Source organism: Enoplosus armatus, chromosome 19 (assembly GCF_043641665.1).
Source record: "Enoplosus armatus isolate fEnoArm2 chromosome 19, fEnoArm2.hap1, whole genome shotgun sequence".
Taxonomy (NCBI): Eukaryota; Metazoa; Chordata; class Actinopteri; order Centrarchiformes; family Enoplosidae; genus Enoplosus; species Enoplosus armatus.
In genome coordinates, this window is record NC_092198.1 from 2,495,641 (window position 1) to 2,517,904 (window position 22,264).

The 22,264-nt window shown below is 43.4% G+C and overlaps 3 protein-coding genes across 4 annotated transcripts; 2 read left to right on the forward strand and 1 right to left on the reverse strand.

Annotated features, from left to right (window-relative positions):
* Window positions 1–217: 217 nt before the first annotated feature.
* Window positions 218–3,635, reverse strand: nsl1 (NSL1 component of MIS12 kinetochore complex). Its single transcript, XM_070926349.1, has 6 exons — window positions 3,438–3,635; window positions 2,607–2,679; window positions 2,363–2,496; window positions 1,926–1,980; window positions 925–992; window positions 218–823 (listed from the first exon to the last, which is right to left on the reverse strand). The coding sequence occupies exons 1-6, from the start codon at window positions 3,624–3,626 to the stop codon at window positions 575–577; spliced, it is 768 nt and encodes a 255-aa protein (XP_070782450.1). The 5' UTR covers window positions 3,627–3,635; the 3' UTR covers window positions 218–574.
* A 116-nt stretch (window positions 3,636–3,751) lies between these two features.
* Window positions 3,752–8,979, forward strand: tatdn3 (TatD DNase domain containing 3). 2 transcript variants are annotated; one of them, XM_070925855.1, is made up of 11 exons: window positions 3,752–3,890; window positions 4,124–4,156; window positions 4,441–4,514; window positions 5,114–5,198; window positions 5,990–6,052; window positions 6,778–6,887; window positions 7,095–7,150; window positions 7,237–7,349; window positions 8,234–8,314; window positions 8,412–8,469; window positions 8,565–8,979. In XM_070925855.1, exons 1-11 carry the CDS (start codon window positions 3,834–3,836, stop codon window positions 8,579–8,581), a joined length of 747 nt encoding a protein of 248 aa, XP_070781956.1. In that variant the 5' UTR covers window positions 3,752–3,833; the 3' UTR covers window positions 8,582–8,979. The 2 variants fall into 2 exon arrangements, with proteins under 2 accessions (XP_070781956.1, XP_070781955.1); XM_070925854.1 differs by having other exon boundaries at window positions 8,412–8,979.
* Window positions 8,980–12,090: 3,111 nt separating this feature from the next.
* flvcr1 (FLVCR choline and heme transporter 1) lies at window positions 12,091–21,862 on the forward strand. Its single transcript, XM_070926012.1, has 10 exons — window positions 12,091–12,804; window positions 13,883–14,027; window positions 15,144–15,284; window positions 15,734–15,801; window positions 17,533–17,636; window positions 18,600–18,710; window positions 19,240–19,345; window positions 19,437–19,548; window positions 19,704–19,771; window positions 21,764–21,862. The coding sequence occupies exons 1-10, from the start codon at window positions 12,091–12,093 to the stop codon at window positions 21,860–21,862; spliced, it is 1,668 nt and encodes a 555-aa protein (XP_070782113.1).
* Window positions 21,863–22,264: the final 402 nt, after the last annotated feature.

Below are 22,264 nucleotides of genomic sequence, written 5' to 3' on the forward strand. Positions count from 1 at the left end.
GCACAGTTGACCAGAGCATTTATGTTTCTACACCGTCCTGCTGCTGTAAACACTCACTCGACGACTAAAAATAGTCCCCAACAAATGCACTATTTCTACCTGGACAGGTAACATCTTCAGTAGGAACCAATGAGCTTGAGGCTGAGAACTGCAGACAGGTCGGACAGTATTAAGAGACGGACGACACGCTGTTGGTCTTGGTTAATTTAATTATTTGCATTTTCGTTGACAATAAGAAAAATATAGAATAATGCCTTTAAAAAGGGCACCGGAGAGAGAAAAAGCATTATATTTCCAGTACGTCTTCACAGGAAGTGACCATAAAATGACAAATATGAACCAACAGGATACAATAAAATTGTTCATTTCAAGCCAAGAGACCAAACAAAGTCTCTGGAAGTGTATTTTTTTATAAAACAGGAGTCAATCGTCTGATTTCATCTGACTCAGTTTAGTCCTAAAGATTTAATTTAACTTTATTTTCCCAGAAATGTCAGAAATGTCAGAAATAAACGTATCAGTCCACAACATCAAACCATCTTTACTGCTCTGATGGTACGGGTAGCGAGAGGGGTCACTCTGGCTTGTCCTCTCCCACAGCTTTCTTACTGAGAGGCACGTAGCAGTATGCGGCTGCTGCTTCCTCTACGGCTCTCTTGATTGGCTGCCTGTTCCTCGTGGCTCCATTCGCAGGAGGCAGGGGAGCGTCCGATTGGCCGTTAAATCCAAACACCTCTCTGTGGATCTCCAGAGTGGCGTGACTCTGCTTCATGTTGAGGATCTCACAGAGGCCTTCAGCTTGTTTCTGCAGAGTGTTGATTGACTACCGAAAAAATAAATAAATAAACGTGTCAATAAAGCATCAAAAAAAATCCATCTTTAAAATGTAATGTGTGTGTGTGTGTGTGTGTGTGTGTGTGGTACCTTTATGGCCTGGATGGCCTGTTTCACCATCCCAGGAGCTGCTGCTGACAAATCGTTCATGAGGCTCTCTGGTGAAACACACAAGATTACACTGGTAAACTGCGGAGCTTGTTAACGGTGACTGGTTTGGTTTGTTTGTCTGCTCTTAAGGCAACAAGCATCAAATGGAAACTGTGTTGTAAATAAATCCACCAAGTGTTCCCTCACACACTCACATCAAAGACACTTAAACAGCATGCCGGCGTCTAAGATACTAACAACGTTCAAATGATGAAAGTTTCAACATTGCTGTTAAACTTGAGGGTTAGTCAGCTTTACTTGGATACACATTATACACACACATCAGTGGAGGATATTTTTATAGTGAGGTATATTGCAATATGGAACATGCATATAATATAAAATAATCAAAGTGTTCCACTCTTATGCATCACAATACATAAGACCAAACTCCATTCAAAAAGTGCAGATTTTCTATGACAGCTGTATGGGTTTCCCCCCCCTGGATCCACATGGATGTAAACAACGCAAGAAAAATCTGGTTTGAGGAAGGAAATGCATTCAGCAATGTTTTGTTAGACCTCGAGGATACACACAATGGGGAGAAACACTGAACGCAAACAGGAACACCTTCAACTCTGCAGATATGGTTTCATTATGAATCCACCACCAGCTGCTACCTTTTTATTCACAATCTTGGCTCCACAGTCTACTGAAACTCTCAAGGTGAACAAAAAGCACTGATGCATGTAGGTGTGAAACTTGCAAATGTCCATCTTAAAGAGAAGTATTTCTTCCTGGTTATCACAGGAAGAAAATGTCCAGTATGTCCTGCGCATATATACAGGACGTAACATTTCAAATATTGCTTTAAACCAGAGAGAAATATTACCAACAAAGACTTATTTTATAATCAAATATTTTTGTCCTCAAACATCAGAACACTAAAAACACTCAAATTAAAAATGTGTGTGTGTGAATAAATGATTAGAGATAACAACCTTGATCAGGATCTTTGACCACCTCTTGAGGTTTGACTGTGTGCTCATACAGCCCCTGAAAAACAAACACAGCAGATTATTACAGTTATTGTATACTATCTGTTTCATTGTGTATTATTTACTGTTTATCTTCTTCCCTTCATGGGTAATTAAGTTAAACCTGTATTAATCAAATACATTTATAGGTTTTACCACTTAACATCATGTAATTGATACTGGTTTATTTTATTTTTTACTTAAATATTAACTCTGAGAGACTGAACATCAAGATTGTGTTCTCCTGTCTGTAAAGTTCCTGTAAAGTGATGTTTTCCTCCAACTCAGCTGTGTTTATTCCATGAAACTGAGCTGTCAGTGCGTCTCAGGCCCAACACATCCACACACTTTACTGCCCATTTATCAGACCTAAACAAAGACAAAGCTACTGTGACACCCACCATGAGCTTACGTCCAGCTTTAAGGGAGTGGACCACATGGGGCAGGATCTGTCTTGGGTACGTACGGCGCCTCCTGGTGGTCTCAACAATGGTGTCATCCAGCAGGCTCTCCAGATCAACAGCCTCATCCTCTGCTGAGTGTGTTAGTGGTGGAAGGAGGGGAGAAACAGAAACTGTACTTTACTAAATAGAGATTTAAATAGAGACTGAAGTCATTTACATCTTATAGAGTGTGAAGTGGCACCTTCAACTTGAGGTGCCTCCTCCCAAGGCTGTCCGTCCACCAACACGTTGTCCTGAACTGCCGCCTCAAAGTTCTGCACAGATACAAACACAGTTCAGTTAACAGTTCATGTCAAACAATAATACAGCTGCAATACATTTTAAATTGACAGTAGAGATCTCTAGAAATACTACAATAACGTGCATTAAATGCATTATTTCGAGGGATGCAGAACCATTTCAAACCACTTCAGAACCTCCAAACCTGCTTTGTGCTGACTTGAAGTCTTTTGACTTGATATGATGAGTTGAATGAATATACTGTTCCCTCAACTCATTAAATCAAGTTCAAGAGGTAAATAAGTAAGTAACTTCATTTATATAACACCGTTCAAGAGCAGAACATCACAAAGTGCTTCACAAAACAAATTAAAGCTAAATATGTGGCTGCTTTTTGGATCTGAAGTCCAAAGGGAGAGAGTTCCAAAGTTTAGTAGCCACAACCTGAAAAGCACAGTCTCCTTTAGTTTAAAGCCAGCAAACCCAGATCAGAAGACCTTAGAGACCAGCTGCTAATATGGTATAACATTAGTATATCAATTAGTGTTGTGCTAACAGTTATGTATTCTAATCTTTTCACTTTTACTCTTGGGGACGGTTTCCTACTAAGTAAATATTAAATACCAGATTTTTCGAATGGGATTTGGTGTGGAATTCTCTATGCCACAGAGGAGAGGGGAAGGAGAGGGAGAACTCTTGATGCTGATACTTGGCAAGAACAGTTTTCTAATCCCTGAATTATTTAAATGTATAGTTAGTAACATTAAGATGTAAAACAGTCAGTCAGGCCCACCGCCAGCAGCTCCTGCAGTAAAACCCGCTTCGTCTCCTCTGCTACGTCCGTCTGTCCGTCGAGAGCTGTCTTCAGAATCTCTTTGTATTTATTTATCTGCTCGGTTACTTGTTTCCTCGACGTTACTTGTACTCTGTATTCCTGATTTGATTCATCACTCGGTAAGCGTTCACTCTCTACGGGCTCCATCTTTACCGCCAACTTTGTTTATATTTTTTTTGACGCAAACCGGAAGTTCATGTGCAACTTCCTGGTCCGACTGCCAATCTTATCCCCAGAAACACCTCTAGCTAGTGTTCCGCCCGGATGTTAGCTATGCTTCGAAAGACTAAGTTGTCAAATATCGCAGTTTTTCAATATTGTTCGCGCTCTTAGCAATTAGTATTTTGATTTTCAATGGAATATGGCTTCGTTGACTGTCACTGTCATATATCAGCCCGTGAGTTTGAAGAGGTAAGCTCCAAGTTATCTAAACAACCTAACAACGTATTTGGCCCTCATTGTATCAGTTGTAGACTACTTGAAACTAAATTGACTGTCTATTAATATCATAAATATTCATCTTTTATTATAAAAGCTGTATGTACACCACAACATTTCAACTTGCACAGTTGTTAGCTACAGTTTTTCGTCGTTAGTTCTACCACTGCACAAACAAATCAATGAACGCATATGTTTATGTGCAGGACCTGGAGGATGTGATCCAGAGGACCACAGAGGTCAGTTATCAGTTCATCTGTGCAAAACAATGGAAATTCATCATAAATGACATTCTGCTTTCCAGTAACAGTGTTAAAGGGAATTGAACTTGCTGCCTGGCTAAATCTTTAACTTTTGCTGACTGTAAACTTTATTGTAGGACTGATTTAATTTGGCTGAAATCAATACAGTTATATATTTCTATGATTATATTAAAATTATAGTATCATGATGAATATGAAGCCAGGCTGACCTTATTGATCTCAGAAGAGTTGTGTGTGTGTGTGTGTGTGTGTGTGTGTAGGCCGGGGTAAAGACTCTGGTTGCAGTAACAGAAGAAGTCGGAGAGTTTGCCAGAGTTCTCCAGCTGCAGGAGTGGTGTGTATGTCTTCAGTGTTTCATAATCAGCCCTAAGACTTACATAGTGTCTGTCTCATAAACTGCAGGAAGGACTGATGCAGTAAATGTATATAAAACAAGAAAAAGACGTAGGCAGAAATGTTGTTTCATTTACAAACACATTGATAATGTAGTGGATAGTATAATGAGGGGGAAGCAATGCAAATTAAATCATTTGAACACAATAAATGATTAAATTAATGAATGCATCAAAAATGAAATCAAATGTGTATCTGCAGAATATGTGTACATTCCAAAAAAAGATCATCAGGTTTAAGGCATACAATAGTTTTTCTGGGTGGTCTGACTACCTCATATGCTGCTTGATCATTTAAACTACAGAAATTCTTTTTTATTGTAGAAAATAATCATATGTTTTGCAGACTAACTCCAGAGTAACGGCACCTGTCAGGTCAATATATTCGAAGGTATCGTCTCACTAAAAGGAAACACTGGCTGAAGTCGCAGTCACACAATGTAAAGACTAAAACTGTTTACATTGTCCCGCACAGCTGCTCTCAGCTGGATGGCATCATATTTATTATTCAGGGCGTTACCGTTGAATTCTTTCCTCACAGTTATCCAGATGTGGTGGCTCCATGTTTCGGCATCCATCCTCTGCAGGGCGGCGGGGGCCCCGAGCAGCGCAGCGTGAAGCCTCAGGTAGTAAAACAGTCATCCATCTTTTCCTTATTTAACTTTATTGATTCTGAGAAAATGAGGAGAGGAACTGCTCAGCGGTGTCCCATGTGAGGAAGACAGGAGGTGAGGGTGAGACGGAGGGAGGGAGGGTGTGATTCTGAGGCCTCTGGGGGAGATGAAGGTGTGTTTGTTTTTTCTGTTAAGCTGTTGGAAGCTATATTGGAAGTACAAAAATGTATACAACATTTCTTATATACTATCTTAGCTATTCCAAGAGAAACCTTTGATGTTGAAATAAAAGCTCTGTTCGTTTTAAACCTCTCAGGTTACAGACGCTGATGACACCTGATGATCGGCTTGTTTGAAGTTAACATTAAGTTGTAAAGAAATGTGCAAATCTGATCCTCTTCAGAGTTTCACGTGTCATCTCCTCAGTTGAATAATCCGTTTGGCAGCACACTGAAATTCAATCATTTCCAATTACTTGATAACATGTTGAAGCTAGTCAGCTGAGCCGAGATTAACTCTGGTTAATGCTGTGGACTGATGGAGCTGTGACAGAATACTTTCATTCAGGCTTTTTAAAAGAAGGTTTAACACCCAGTGTTCATATTTACGATTTATAATAAAGAGATACATTCACATTTGCTTTCTTTTGGAAAATATCTGGATTCTCTCAGTCTTCAGCTGCACAGCCGTGTTCTGTACGTCAGCCTGTCGTGTGTTAATGGCTGAATAGCTGCTGTAAACGATGGTGTTTAGATTAAACTAAATCTATCTCGCAGCGCTTAATGAGGATGTCTTTTCCACAGGACCTGGATGCTGCCCTGCCACAGTTCTACAAACACAGAGAACGCCTCGTGGCTATAGGAGAGGTAGACTGCTCACACACACACACACACACACACACACAAACTGCTGTCCTAACTGCTAATAAATCCTAACTTTAATGTGACTTTTGGTAAAATAAAGCAGATTAGACTAGTTTAAACTCCCAGCTCACCTTCTAATCTTCCTCGTTAGGAAAAGTTAATGAACACACACACACACACACACACACCCTTCACCATCTCTAATGCTGTTGATCCTGTTGAGGAATGTGTGTGTTTGTCGGAGCAGATTTCAGGCATCACAGGGCTGAGTCAGCAGTCCCACACTCCTGTTGACATAACTGTTATTTCTATGGAGCACAGCGAGGTCCCTACAGTACATACAGTACAATAATAAAGGCTTGTGACTCGACTCCGACTGCGAGGACATGAGGCTTGACTTGTTTACTTAAATACTCAAAAACATCTGGTCAGCACTACAAGCAAACAGGGACGATTCAGGTGAGCTTCCACCACGTTTCCAGTGGGAACAGAAGCCATCACATTTCAGACTAGACGTGGATTTTGTGAAATTGTGCCCCCACTCTTAGCTAGCCTCTGTTCCAGGGTTTATTTCACAAGTCGTTTGGAAAAGCTGAAACATGTTCCTGCGGTTTTCTAAGATAAATGAGAATCTGCTGCCGACCTGGATTTGGACGGCTGCAGCTCCTTCGTGCTGACGGCTCCTGGGACACGATGACTAATGTTGTTGCCTTACTTTTTGTTTCCAGATCGGTTTAGACTTCACGCCGTGGTGCGCTCCCACTCAGCAGCACAGAGACGACCAGATGAACGTCTTCATTAAACAGCTCAGCGTAGCCAAGGAGCTGGACCTGCCTGTGTGAGCATAATCATTATATACTGTATATACAGTCCAATGAAAACCAATGTAATGACAACACAACAAATTAACAATTATACTCCCCAAATAATCACAAACTACATGTGATAATTCACCCATTTTCTACTGAATTCTGAATGTGAAATAAATGACTGCGGTGATGATGATGATGATGACGACACCTCTTACTTCCTGTTTCCTGCACAGGAACGTCCACTCACGATCAGCTGCTAAGGTCACCATAGCGACCATGAGAGAACAAGGTGGGTGTTCTGCTCCATTTTGTCGTGTACGTTTACACGGCCGACACAAAACATTCGGGCGTCACGACTTTCTGATTTTCCGTCAGGCATCAGTCGAGCTCTGCTTCACAACTTTGCGGGGAAGCCATCGGTCGCTCTGGAAGGTGCGAAGGCCGGTTACTTCTTCTCATTTCCACCTGCTGTCTGCAGGAACCAACAGGTAGGTGTGAATTCACACTCCTCGTGGGTGTGATCGTTTTGAAAAGACAACAGATGTACAGACTTTACAAGCCACACAGCACAGCAGGCGATTTCAGCCTTGTGGTCAAAATGCCATCATCAGCACTAGGATATGTTTTATGGTTAGGTGTAAACTATAACATTTATGATTATATAGGTAGGGTAAGCCCTCAGGGAATATACTGTGTGTTCAAGCAAAAGTTAATGTGTGTGAATAAACGCAAATAAGTGCATACATCACCATCAAAATGGTCTTTGATCCCATATGAATGATCAGCTGTTGCCTTTGTCTGCAGTTTTGCTAAATCCATAAAACTTAAACTGAACTTTGGCTGCAGTCGTGTAAAACATACAGATGAAGTACAGCATGTTCTCACTGACACAACATGGCAGCAGTAATAGTAACCTCCTAAGGAGCTATTATTGGAGAAGTATTACTCATACTGGTACAACTACTAGTAGTAGAAGTTGTACTAGTAGTGGCAGCAGCAGTAGTAGTTTTAGTGATTGTTTTGTATTAGTACACTTTCTGTTGTACCTATGGTGGTGGTAGAAATATTAGTAGTAGTGATAGTAATTGCAGTAGCAGAAGTACAGCATATTTTCCCTGTAATATACAGTAATCAATAATTCACTGCTAATGCACAAGTTTTATGAGTTTTTAATGCAAAGATAATGCGGCAACAGTGATAAAAGATTCAAAACCAAAAGCAAAGAGGTCAAAGCTCGGAGACGCAATGTCCCACCAATATTCCTACATGTGTTCCTGAATTAATGCAGTAAAGTAAGAACTACATCCCCACTGTCAGTCCATTACAGTGAGGATAACAGAGTGACAGAGTGAATTTTAATGTGACCATACAGAGAGACAAACTGATCCAGCAGATCCCACTGGAACACATCTGTCTTGAAACTGACTCTCCTGCCCTGGGGCTCGACAGGCATGTAAGTTTCAAACGCTCAACATGCATCATGTTTGGATCCCTGTAACACATCTGCATCTCCTCTGCAGATGTTTTCATCTCTCTTCCCGTCTCCCCAGGTGAGGAATGAGCCCAGGAACATCGCCCTGTCCTGTCGGTACATCGCTAACGTCAAAGGTCTGTCGCCACAAACCGTTCAGCTCGTCACCGCACAAAACGCATACAGACTCTTCCCCAAGGCTAACAGGTGCTAACGCTCACATATCCTCAAGTTTCAGGTTTGGCCTGAAGGTGGCGCCAGAGTAAACTGAAACCAGAAAGGATTTATGCGAAGACTGCTCAGCTGTGCTCTGACCTTAATGCTAACTTTATCATGCTAACAAACATTTTTAGCACATGATGTACATTGTTGCCAATGATAGCATGTTAGCATGCTATATTAGCATTTAGTTCAATCAGATCATGAATTTTGTCATTAGTTTCTGAGATGTGCATCAACTTTTGACCTGCATGTAAAGGAATTTAAAAGCCGTTGAGATTCAAGTTTCACGGGAAACACACGAAACAAACACAAACAAATCTTCAAGGCAAAGATCAACACCTGATGATGATGATGATGATGATGAGCAGTGAACGATAGATGGATGTTCTATCATGTGTTCTGAAATAAAATGAAAGTCGGCGTGCGTTCAGGTCCCATGTGTGTTTGTTGTATTAGCTCGTGTGCAGTCCCGTCAGGCTGCAGCCGTCTACGCCCGTCTACACCCGTCTACACCAGGTGGGATTTATCTGGAAAAGAAGAAAACTTTTCAAGCTGAAGCACGTGTGTCCTACATTACTGCTGGCCATTTTCCAAAGGATACTGGAAGGTGAAGTTTCATGTGAAAGAGATGGCAGACAGCTTGTTTTTTTGGTCAAAGTTCCATCATTATTGTGGGGCATTCAGTTACATGCATGAGCTCTTTAAATATATATATATACATATATATATATATATGTATATATATATATATATATATATATCAGAAGTACTGACTCTACAGTACAAAAACCTTCTGAATGCAAGAAGCAGCTAAACTCTTCAAGACAAGAAATAATGCAGCAAATTTATTGGACAAGGCTCCTAATAATGTCTTTCTAACAGCCAGTGGAAACCAGTTTCAGACATCTCTCTCTCATCCTGTACATTTCAGTTTTTCCACACACCTAATTAAGAAAGAAAGAAGGAGAACTACAGTCCACAGAACCACGCTCTCTGTAACTGGATCAGACATGAAGTCTGCGGGAACATTTCAGTAAAATCTCCCAACCAGCCTCCTTACAGCTCTCTTACTGCTCTCTTCGAAGTGCCTTCGCTCCGGAAGTTTGGCGGGGGGCGGCCGCTCGCCGCAGGCCGCCCTGCGCTGCGGTCCGGCGGTCAGAGCGGTGACGAGGACCGGGCTGGTCTGCAGGTGACTCCGGTAATGTCTCCTCTCGGTCCTCTCCCAGGACTGGCGGGGGTTCATCTCCACCTGACACCACGTCTCCCTCCGCAGGTTCAGCTCCAGGAGAGCCCGCTCTTCACATCCAGACATTGTGTTTGTATTATTGTCTTTGGGTGTGTTTTTCCTCTTAGAAATGATCCAATGTGTTGTCAGTCTGTGATGCTCGCGTTTCCATGGCAACGGGAAACCTGAAGACGCGTTCCTGCGCGCCAAAGATCGTTTATGTGAGGAAGATGAGTTACACTATGGAGAGTTCACAAACACAGTAGGGGGTCTTATTGACTTTTCAAAAGTTGGATCCTACAAACTTTTATTTGGCCGTTTTCTGACAGCTAGCTATATCAAGCCTACTACTCACTTCTTCTTCTCACTGAAGAAAAAGAAGCCTACCAACGTTATGACCACAGACTTTAGACCAGATGGTCACAAAAATATACTGAAGTATCTGATATGCAATGAGATACTGTGTGAGAGCGATCTCTGGTATTTGTTTTTAATCTCAGAATATCTCCTTATAGCCTACCGGTTAACAACAACATGGATCTGTTGACGCCCTTTAATTTGGATTCTTTTAGGTGAAACGGTTTCCTGCTGCAAAGTGGTTGTCGGGTGATGATGTGTGTGTCCTCAGGGGTCAAAATGACAAGATCCATCACACTATCCACTGAGAGCAAATCTTTTTATTCTCCTGTTGGTACCTGAAAACAGAGACAGAGTGAGAGCTCTCCTCTCCAAGCAACAGAAGTTATTTGATCTTCCTGAGAGAGACCTTCACACTACACAGGGATTTCAAGTGCAATTATTGGACTATTAATCTGGTTTCTTTTCATTAATGATAGGAAAGCCAAGACTTTCCATTCAGAAAAAAAACCCCACATTGAACTGCATTGGCTAATAAGAAAAAAAAGCCCCTTTCTGCACTGCAATGGTAATATTTCACTGTAAAGATCTCACTGTCGAGCCTGAAACACAACTGAGAATTGTGAGCGTGGTGCAAACTGAGCACCATAAATCAGGGAGCAGTTTTACACCAGCTTGTTTTTGATGACCTCCAGGGGCTCAGCTTCCTACCTTGCTGCAGTGATGCAGAGGTGCACTCCAGGGTGTGTCAGTACACTGTGACATCACTGTCGTGGTGTGGTTGCAGAGATTTGGTTACTCTTTAAAGTTTGGTCCACAGGGTCTGTTTTTTTTTTTTACACACACTGATGAAGCAATGAGTGTGTGTGTGTGTGTGTGTGTGTGTGTGTGTGTGTGTGTGTGTGTGTATAATAGGTGTGTATCGGGATCAGACTTGTACCTGCTGCAGTGCACTCCCACTGGGTCAAACTGATTAGGATTAGAACAGATAACGGCCTGAGCATATGGACAGGCTAATTGGAGTATATGGACCAAGCAGCTACGTTACAGGCCTGAGAGGGACCTGAGCGGGAGCACAGGGGGTTGCATTTGTCATTTTCACGCATTTGTTTCATTGTTTATTTGATTGTTTTACATTTGAATTTAGCATTTAACTGATCATGTCTTCGAGAACAAGAAAGAATGAATTTAATGTGCTTTAACTGAGATCGAACACGTATTGAACGTGTACTCGGACGTTTACATAGGTCTACAGTTTTCATTAAAATGTCCATGAAAATTTCAATAATATCTTAATTAACATTGCTAATAATATCTGTCTTACCAATTATATACATTTAATAATAGCCTAACAATATAAGACTAAACATTCAGTAATTAAACTGAATTATTATAATTATATAATATATATTATATGATGGGGTATAATAAGCCAACATGCTGAGACTTCACTGTGTCTTATATCTCACTTTACGAGCTGTTGCATTGTGGGATCCCAGCCTCCACATGGTCACCGATTACCATTCACTGAAACCCCCGCGCAGTAGTACGAGATACTACAAGCTGTAGCTGCTCTACTATTGGCTCGTCAGCATCGGAAGGCCGTGTGTCAGCGTCGGCGGAACAAAAGATAGAGCGACCTGGAGAGGCAGCCAGAGAGAGAGAGAGAGAGAGAGAGAGAGAGAGACTGGCAGCATGCTGGTTCAGAGAGGCCGGAGGCAGCCAGAGGGTACCGGGGGTTTATAACGAGTGGGGGGTGTTAAAGTGGGCTACTTTAATATTTATCAGGTCTTCGTCCGGTTCATATTGTAGTCATTCATGTACTTTGAAGCATCGCTGCGGGACCCACCAGTAACCGAATGAGGAAGCCGCTCTGCGGGCTCCTCGCTTCCTGCCTCGCCCCTAGTTTCCATCTCTCGACCCGAACAAGAAGTTTAAGCATCAAACCGGCGTCATGGTGGCCGGCGAGCTCGTGCAGGAGCATCTGCGCGCGGATACTGGCGCACCTGACGACATCACGGTCGCCAGGAAGACTCCCGAGCTGGAGGGTGCAACCGAGAGATGCGCGGATCCGACATACGGAGCGGCGCCGACGTGCGGGGCCGGGGAGACGGACACCGACCGGGCGCAGGAGCAGGAGAAGGAGGTGCTGCCGGATGAAAGAGAGGCGATGCTGCCCAACGGAGGAGGAGGAGGAGGAGGGGAGGAGAGGGAAGGGAAGAAGGTAGAGACGAGACTGTACCGGCGCCGGTTCGCCGTGCTGGCCGTTTTCAGCCTGTACTCTTTGGTGAACGCCTTCCAGTGGATCCAGTACAGCATCATCACCAATGTGTTCAGGCAGTACTACGGGGTGACGAACGACAAGGTGGACTGGCTCTCCATCGTCTACATGGTCGCCTACGTGCCGCTCATCTTCCCGGCCACTTGGCTGCTGGATCGGAAGGGTCTGCGGCTCACGGCCCTGCTGGGCGCCGGCCTCAACTGCGCCGGCGCCTGGCTCAAGTGCGCCAGCGTGAGCCCCGAGCTGTTCGGAGTCACCGTCACCGCGCAGGTCATCTGCTCCGTGGCGCAGGTGTTCATCCTCGGCCTGCCGTCCCGCATCGCCTCGGTGTGGTTCGGACCCCGCGAGGTTTCCACTGCGTGCGCCACCGCCGTGCTCGGGAACCAGGTCAGTGTGCGCGCGCGCGTGCACGGGCGTCATTATTGACACGCTGTGGTGAAGAATGTGTTTTTAGTATAAAGGAGACATGGTGGAGTTAGTGGAGTAACACCGAACAGAAGAAAGATGGAGCTGATGAAGCATCATGCAGCCTGACAAATGAAAACAGACTGTAAAGATAGAAAGAATACAAGATCACACAAACTGCAAAGAAGTACTATAGATTATTATCGAACAGAGTAGAATTCAAAAGAAAATGATTAAATAAAATAGACTTTCATCACAATACAAGAGAACATTACAGAATAAACGTGCTGCATCATTTATACTTTTATCACCAAACACTCAATTTAAATGTGTAATGAAATAATACAGTGTGACAGCATTACTGTTAGTAAACTCTCTGTCTCCCTGTCTCCCTGTGTCTCTGTCTCTCTCTGTGTCTCTCTGTCTCTCTCTCTGTCTCTCTCTCTCTGTCTCTCCCTGTCTCTCTCTCTCTGTCTCTCTCTGTCTCTCTGTCTCCCTGTGTCTCTCCCTGTGTCTCTCTGTCTCTCTCTGTCTCTCCTTATCTCTCTCTGTCTCTCCCTGTGTCTCTGTCTCTCCCTGTGTCTCTGTCTCTCTCTGTCTCCCTGTGTCTCTGTCTCTCTCTCTCTCTCCCTGTGTGTCTCTCTCTGTCTCTCCCTGTGTCTCTGTCTCTCTCTGTCTCCCTGTGTGTCTCTCTGTCTCTCTCTCTCCCTGTGTGTCTCTCTCTGTCTCTCCCTGTGTGTCTCTCTCTCTCTCTGTCTCTCTCTGTCTCTCCCTGTGTCTCTATGTCTCTCTCTGTCTCTCCCTGTCTCTCCCTGTGTCTCTCTGTCTCTCCCTCTGTCTCTCCCTGTGTCTCTCTGTCTCTCCCTGTCTCCCTCTGTCTCTCTCTCTGTCTCTCCCTGTGTCTCTCCCTCTGTCTCTCTCTGTCTCTCCCTGTGTCTCTCTGTCTCTCCCTGTGTCTCTCTATGTCTCTCTCTGTCTCTCCCTGTGTCTCTCTGTCTCTCCCTGTGTCTCTCTATGTCTCTCTCTGTCTCTCTCTGTCTCTCTATGTCTCTCTCACTAGTTGGGAACAGCCATAGGCTTCCTGCTGCCTCCAGTTTTGGTTCCCAACACACCCGAGGACGTCGAACTGACGGGTCACAACATCAGCATCATGTTCTACGGCACAGCCGCCGTCTCCACGGGCCTCTTCGTCCTCACGGTTATAGGTGCACACCACAAAAACAACAACACACAAACACAAACACAACAACACACAAACACACACATGCACGCAGCCTGGCCTCATGGGAAGTGGCATATATTTACTGCTGTGGATTTGTGGTTCAGTTACCTCAGAGTCATGTGAGGTGACTGCAGGCATACCTCTGCACATCACAACACAGGTGTGTGTGTGTGTGTGTGTGTATTCTATATTCCAGTAATATTCCACAGTGGGAGTGTTTTGCTGCACCTTACATCTGTATGTGACCAGTACAGGATTAGGGTTTGAGTTTAGGATTAAAATCAGACTCGGATTAGGTCAAGGTTAAGGATAGACCTATGGTTAAGGGTTAGGGGTTTATGAATATCCACTATGTGTCATGTTTTGGAGAGGAAAAGGGTGATCAAACTCCGGCTTTAAACAGTCAAGAAACAGTGTGCAAACATATCTCAGTTCAACACAAGGACTTTCAAGAGAAACTGGAAAAAAACGTGGAATCACTGCAACCCTAATCTCTGTGTCACGCAGCGATTACGTAACTTTGACTGTAATAAAAGTAGACATGCTGTTTATTGGATTACCCATCTCAAGCACATTTTGTGTCTTTTGATTTTCATGCCGTGGTTAAGCGAATAGGAACCAACATGTATAACGAACGTTTGGTATTGAAACTGACTCAGACATAAGCAAAGAGTTTAAAACAGAATACAGAAGTGATTCTAACAGAGGACAAAGTGATGGTAATTAAATATTAAGGCATTATGAAAACAAGAAGTAGCTAATAGGTCACCTTGGCTGCCCGAAACTCTCTCACTGTCACTTCATCACACGGCAGGTGAGAAAGAAACAGTATTTAAGGCGGACTGGTCACGTCGGACAGGGTTTCACTCACTTAATTCAGGCATAGTAAAAAGGTTTGAACAGGGTTCGATGTTTGTGGAAGTCTTGGAGTTCCTAAAGGAACCCTCCTGGGCTCCCACACGCTCGCAACCCAAAGGCTCATTACTTTTCGTATAAAGTGTTATTCACGGTCTTTGTATTTATGTATTTATCTCTCTTTTTGACAAATAAGAGGCCTAGCAAGCAAACCCAAACCTGCCTGTTTCTGTGTGTTCTCCAGTCATAGGGGACCGCCCCTCCCTCCCTCCCAGTCACGCCCAGGCTGTCCTACCAGACTCCCCTCCTGAAGATTACTCCTACAAACAGTCCATCTTCAACCTGATAAAGAATAAAGCCTTTGTCCTCCTGCTCGTCAGCTACGGTACGTGTGAAGCACCACCAGATCAGTGGGAACATGTTTAATGTTCACTAGTACTACTATCACTACTACCATTACCAGTATGTTGTCTACTAATACTATTATAATTCCTACTGCTACTACGTCTACTAAGATTATTATCATCACTACTACTTCTGCTACCACTGCTGCTACTACCACTAATACTACATGTATTACTTCTGCTACTATTTCTATAAGACTACATCTTTTAGTATTTGTACTGTTGATAGAAAACAGTGACAATGAGCTTTAGAAACATAATTCCTACAGTTAACATCATCTCAGTCAGGTTTGTGTGTGTTTGTTGCCCAAAACCAAACCCAGACGTTTTCATCATGGACAAATTCAATGCTAAGCTTAGTGGATTCACTCAGTATAGAAGACAGAAGTGCTGAAACTGACCCTGCCTCTTTGTTTCTGTCGGTCTGCAGGTATAATGACCGGTTCCTTCTACTCCGTCTCGACACTTCTCAACCAGATGATCTTGGCCTACTATGAGGTAAAACACAAACAGCTCAGAGTTACTGAGTGACTGAAAACAAACTGTTCAATCTCGTGATCTTTCTTGCCATCACACCTGGTTTTTTTTTCTGGGTTTTAAGGGAGGAAACTCTTCTACAACTATTATTTATATCTATGATTGAGACATCACCACTGAGTCTGAACCAGCTGCTATTGATAGTTGAGAGGTAAAGTTAAGGTTTCTGGTCTCTTGATCGTCTCAGTGCCAGTTCTTCTTAAAAAAATACTTAATTTAAGATCCACTTAGTAGCTTATTCCAGAGTTTTTAACTTCTTCTCATTGTTTGTTTTTTAGCCACAGCAGGAGTAGCTTTAGGGATGATGATGATGATGATGATGATCAGTCACTTTTGTTGGTCCAGCAGTCGTTCGGAGATATTCATGGTCTGCAAAGGGTGAATCTGACCTTCCCTCTAGTGCCACCAATAGCTTAAATCTTCCACTTCCACACTTAAGTTAATGACAGGATTCCTGTGATTAATGCTAACATAGCGTGCTAACATGCTAAATGTTATGCTAAACGTACTTAATACTAGCGTGTTACCCTTCTTTCTGTTCATATGTTCACATGTTAACGTGCACGTTACAAGCCAAATGTTACCATGTAACATGCTGACTGTACACATGTTGATTTTTTAGTAGGTAGTTTTTTTTTGTCTTGTTCACAATTTCAACATTTTTCTCGATGGATGTTCATTTCTGTTTTGTTACAGTCCAAAAGGGAGAATTTGTGTTCTCAGGATTTTGGTGGTCCTCATGTGTTTCTCTCTGACTGTAACAAATCACGGCGTGTTGGTCGAGGACAGTGTTCACATGCGGCTCATATGTATGTCTGGTCTGTCAGTGGGTGAGAAAAGGAGTCTTTTCCCGAGGGTCAGCAGGTGTATCAGCTGCAGTATTGTAGCCTTTGTCACGAAGCAGAGCTCTCAGTTTACCGTGTTGACCCTCACATGTCGTCCCGTTTTAAAGGTTACGACTGAATGCAAAGCAGGTCAAACAACAGAATTACTGCAGCTCTTCTGTTAATCAGTACGCCAACTTTTCCACCTCGGCCGACATTTCCCATTCATGTTCAAAATGAACGTGAACACAGACGGACGGAAACTGGATGGAGAGACAGAGAGGTACTGAGACAGGAAAGAACAAAGGAACGTCTGATGGCTTTGAGGAGACATGAGCTTATTGTCTGAGTTCATTAGCTGTTTTCACGCATTCCTGCTGCCCACCATAACACACACACACACACACACACACACACACACACGAGGCAAAACGATGAGAAAGACTGATTCATTCACTCTAAAACACTTCTCTCTCTCTCTCTCTCACACACTGAAAGGCTGACGCTCATTCAGTTTCTGCTTTTCTTAGCACTACACACCATCCCTGTCTCTCTCTCACACACACACACACACACACACACACACACACACTGAGAGATGTTCACCCTTACATGAACTTATAAAACTCTGTCAGCTGAACTGTCAGATGACTGAACAGCTCTCTCTCCCACCAGAAACACGGTAAATCCCCGACTCCCCCCCAACTAACAGCCCTCAGCCACATATACGCACTTACAGAACATGTGGACGGGCTTATAGTCCACCTGCGAGGGGGACCTTTGTGTTTCTGCTCGGATTTGATGAGTTTAAGCTGCTGTTGGTTTGCACTGAGGCTATATTAACATCTCTCTCCTCTCCTCTCCTCAGAACCAGGAGTTGAATGCTGGGAGAATTGGTTTGACTCTGGTTGTTGCTGGAATGGTCGGCTCCATCCTCTGTGGCCTGTGGCTGGACCACACAAAGACATACAAGTAGGCAACACACACACACACACACATGCTAACGCTAAGCTAACTTCTTACTGAATTGACCAAACATTATGTTATTAAAGGATAAGCCGACCTGGCTCTTGGGCCATGACAAATGTGGGTGACACGTACTGATGTGGCCAAAATGTAGCATGTAGCATGTAGCATGTAGTATGTAGTATGCAAACAAAAGCAAAATATGCAGTATGTCAAAAACACCCGGATGTCGTACTGATTCGTAAAAAATCAATGGTGGTGGTCTGCCATTAACGTTACGTTACGTGAACCCAGCTAAGCCTGGCCGGGCGTACTGCAAAATAAATGGATTTGACAGTTTCATATTGCATACTACTATGAACAGCAGTATGCTGTATGTACTGCATACTGCATTTGTCGGTAGTATGCAGTAGGTGGTTAGGAATACAGCTAATGAAATGCAATGCATTGAAATACAAAGACACTGCTGAATAATAACAGCAGGGGGCGTCATATAGCACCACTAAACATCTCCATAATGCTGTAATGTCTTGACTCAGGGGGCCCCAGAAACCAGGCTCAGTTATTACGTGGCTGCAGGCTATGATGCTGGACAGGGTTTCGGTCAGGGTCAGGGCCACCGTCATTCTGGAAACAGGAAAGAGTCAGCTGTCAGCATTAACATTTCCCAGACAGGCGTGTCCACATACCTTTGGCCACACAGTGTAATGTCTTGTCGTTTCATATGAACAAAACAAATCCTCCTGCTGGGAGGACAGAAGCAGTGAAATGAAACCTGAGACAGTCGAGTTGGAGGAAGTTAGGTCGGGCCAGATCAGGTTCTAGTGCCCCGAGCAACCCTCTGTTTTAATGTGTCTCCAAGGAACGGGTTGTTTTTTTTTCCCATCCATAGAAAATCAGCCAGTTTCTTTACATGTGGTCTAACTCGTGTGTCTCTGCCTCTGATGTGTTTGTGCTGCTGTTTTACAGGATGACGACTCTGATCGTTTACAGCCTGTCGTTTCTGGGCATGGTGGTCTTCACCTTCACTCTGAACCTCAACAACATCTACCTGGTCTTCTCCACTGCTGGAGTCCTGGGGTACGACCGGCCTGATTCACTAGATTATACGCTCAGTTACGTTATATTCACAGTATACTGTATTTGTTATATATATATATATATATATATATATCTGTGTGCCTGAGCGGAACATCTGTTGTTGCCTTCCCCACCGTGACGCCGGGATTCAAACTGCCAACTGTACGTTTAACCATCTGAGCTTTAGGCTGCGTCTCGGTGCAGTTTCACTCTCACAGCGACACAGACCTGCTTTCAAAACAAATAGTGAAGACATCGTTGTCGGTTTAAACACACCTGCCGTAGGCTGTGTAGATGTTTACATATAAATACAAATTTATCAACAATAAAAGTGCGATTCCAGTATATTTTAGATATCGAGGATCCAGTGTGTGAAAGCCACCATTTTTCATTTATCTAATTTGAGTTTGTTTTCATCTTTAGAGGCTGAAATCACATATTTAAGCAGAAAAGACTATTATTATTTGACTTTATCTAGTCTCTAAACTCTGTGCTCCTGTGACTTATCTGTCTCACGTCTGTGTCTCAGGTTCTTCATGACGGGTTACCTGCCTCTGGGCTTTGAGTTCGGCGTGGAGATCACATACCCAGAGTCTGAAGGGACATCGTCAGGACTCCTCAATGCTTTTGCTCAGGTATCACAAAGTTCCTCAGAAGTGTCCTTAAGGTGCTACAGGAAGTACTTTCACATTAATTAATCGTGTGTGTGTGTGTGTGTGTGCGCAGATATTTGGGATCATTTTCACTCTGATTCAGGGCAAACTGACCACTGTCCACAGTCCATTGGCTGGAAATCTCTTCCTCTGCGCCTGGATCTTCCTGGGAATACTGCTCACGGGTAGGCTGTGTGTGTGTGTGTGTGTGTGTGTGTGTGTGTGTGTGTGTGTGTGTGTGTGTGTGTGTGTGTGTGTGTGTGTGTGTGTGTGTGTGTGTTCATTTCTGCATATCAAACCAGATATTAGAAATGTAACGTTTCCTCGTTTTATGTTTCAGCCTTAATTAAGTCAGAACTGAAAAGACACAATGTCAACATGGGAGCAGACAGCAACCACCTGCGAGCAGTAAGTGCACAAAAAACACACACACACAAAAAACACACTATGGGTGATGTCTGCTTCCTCTTGTACTCAACACACACCCAAACACTTGGAAACCTTCATCCTGCACAGCTACAGACACGAATGAGCAAGCTGTTGTTTACACAGTAAATCTGATCCCAGAAGATGTTCTCTGCTCTCAGCTTTTTGTGTATTTGTTGATGTTCTGAATGAATGAGGCCCTTCTGTGTTAAATTACATCGCTCCACCATCTTCTTCTCCTTTCTACGTCTCTTCCTCTGCGACCCTGTGGAGTGCCCTTTAGAGAGGACAGCGTTTAGTCTGAGTGTCTCTTTGTTCAGTATTTTCCCTCCTACTGGCGTCCCATGGAGTGACCTTCTGACGAGACAGATTCTTGAACCTCTCTCAAGAGGTTTCCCTGAGCAGAGTCCCTTGTCAGTTTGGACATTGCGTTTCTACCAATTGTCCTCTAAAACAGACAAAGCTATAAAGTCCCTTCTCCTCTTGAATCTAACCTCGCCACCGACTGATTGTCTCTAATGATTTCTGAAGGTGCCCCTCAAAGCACCCTTCAGACGAGCCAGGCCATTAAATCTCTCTCTGTTTCTGGACTCTTCAATCAGTCTTTACTTCGTGTTCCCACCATCCTGCTGAGTCGCTGCTGAAGTGCCCAATTCATCAAACCCATCCTCTCCCTCCTCTTCATCCTCAGCTCAGGCTTCCCTAAAGGTCACACAGTCAAGTTTGAGGATGGTTTGAATTATGATTATTATTCTTTTTTCTTCTTTTCTTTTCTTGTGAAACAATAAATCAAATGAAATAACTTGAAAAGAGAAAATCACAGTGGGTCACAGGCCTCATGTTACAGCGTCACCAAATAAAACCATGTGCAGGATTTCAATTTTGTTTTCATTTGGCGCCATCTGGTGGAAATATAATGAAAGACACTGTGGTAGACTGAGGCGATGTCTTGGCCGCTTGAGTGCAAATTGAACACAACACTGACATGTCACCTTTTAAGTTGATATGATGTTGAGCTTATTTCCTTATTACCTATTTACACATCCAGCAGTGACGGAGCAACATTAGCATTTCTTTGTCGTCGTATTTGTTCAGTCTCTCTTTTAGCTCTGTTTTTGGCAACTCCTGAGAGAAATATGCTGCTAAACACTCCACTACTTTTACCAGCTAGTTGTTAACTTCATCTATCTGCCATTTGGTGCTGGACAGGTAGTGTACAGTCGCTTTTTAAAGCTTTTTTGATTTAAAAAAAAGCTGCTGGCTGTGGCCAAAGATTACGCTATGAGAGCCGTGAGTGTGAACCAAAACAGAGAGCTCAAAGAGGCTAAAAGGCTCAGTAGAGCTGAAGAAAACTGCAGAGTCTGGTGATAATTCTCTGTGGGTTAGTTTCTACCTGCAACACCTTACAAGTAGTCATGTGATCCATTGTTAATATAAAAAATATTGATTATAGCCGCTGTAAAGCAAAGCTATCCAATCACTGTCCTAGCAAAACTTTCCATGCTATTATTGAATTAAAGTTTCACATTTTCAAAATGAGATTTAACTGCCAGTGGAGGTGCAATAATTACAGGTGAGGTTGTTATATCCAGCCAGGCTTCACCTCCTGACCTCAGTTTGAGCGACAGTACGAGACTGAAGTCTGGAAACATCGACATTGCAAACTGATTCAACCCAGTCGGATAAATTCTAAACCAATAAGTGAAGGTTTGAATGATAACATGACTAAAACCATGTGCTGTAGATAGAAAATGAAGAATGATTCTGCAACTACATGGCCTGAGCTTTTAAGAGAAAGCATATTCTGTGATTTATATACCAGTGACAGCCCAGCGAGGGGTGCATTTGTCTAATCAGGTTCATATTGCATTAATTAGCACCCTGTTAGCATCTGTCTTATTCATGTCTGGCTCCTCTAAACTGCAACAAACCCTTGAAGAATTGTGTTGCTGATCACCATCTTCTCTCTCCAAGCTTCCTGCTGAATGTCCCGGTGACTGCCCTTCAGAAAAGACAACCAACGGAGTCAAGCTGGAACCCTCGATCAGCTTCTCCCATGAAACCTCACTGTGACTCTGCCAAGTCACTGGATCGCAGGACTAAGAAGGTCTCCCTGCCGCCCTGGGAGTGAACTACGTAAAAGGTGCACTTGATTTTTATTGCCAAGCATAATGTCCTCGATAACTGGAGAGCTGGAGGCTCTGCGTGTGAGCCAAGTCTAATCAAGCACAGCCGCAATCTACAGTGGATTCAAGCCAGGTGAGGTGGGTGACCAACAAGGCACAGAGGAAGTTGGTCAACGCTCCCCCTTAGCTGTTCCTTCAGAGCTCCTCTGTCAGTACGTTCCAGGTCCCTCCTGCTCCCAAACACCTGCGAAGAAGAAGAAGAAGAAGAAGAAGAAGCATTACCTCCAACTGACAGAACGTTGGGTGTCATCCTGGAAAGGTTGTTTTTGGATTGGTTTGAAAGTATGCA

Bases quoted from the DNA above. Each gene is read 5' to 3' on its own strand.
- tatdn3 (XM_070925854.1), top strand. From the start codon at position 3,834: ATGGAATATGGCTTCGTTGACTGTCACTGTCATATATCAGCCCGTGAG. The intron at 4,157-4,440 runs GTCAGTTATCAG...GTGTGTGTGTAG, and splicing joins TGATCCAGAGGACCACAGAG to GCCGGGGTAAAGACTCTGGT. The intron at 7,350-8,233 runs GTAGGTGTGAAT...GTGACCATACAG, and splicing joins CTGTCTGCAGGAACCAACAG to AGAGACAAACTGATCCAGCA.
- flvcr1 (XM_070926012.1), top strand. From the start codon at position 12,091: ATGGTGGCCGGCGAGCTCGTGCAGGAGCATCTGCGCGCGGATACTGGC. The intron at 12,805-13,882 runs GTCAGTGTGCGC...CTCTCTCACTAG, and splicing joins CCGCCGTGCTCGGGAACCAG to TTGGGAACAGCCATAGGCTT. The intron at 19,772-21,763 runs GTAAGTGCACAA...TCTCTCTCCAAG, and splicing joins ACAGCAACCACCTGCGAGCA to CTTCCTGCTGAATGTCCCGG.
- nsl1 (XM_070926349.1), bottom strand. From the start codon at position 3,626: ATGGAGCCCGTAGAGAGTGAACGCTTACCGAGTGATGAATCAAATCAG. The intron at 2,680-3,437 runs GTGGGCCTGACT...GTATCTGTGCAG, and splicing joins TACTGCAGGAGCTGCTGGCG to AACTTTGAGGCGGCAGTTCA. The intron at 2,497-2,606 runs GTGCCACTTCAC...TAACACACTCAG, and splicing joins GGAGGCACCTCAAGTTGAAG to CAGAGGATGAGGCTGTTGAT.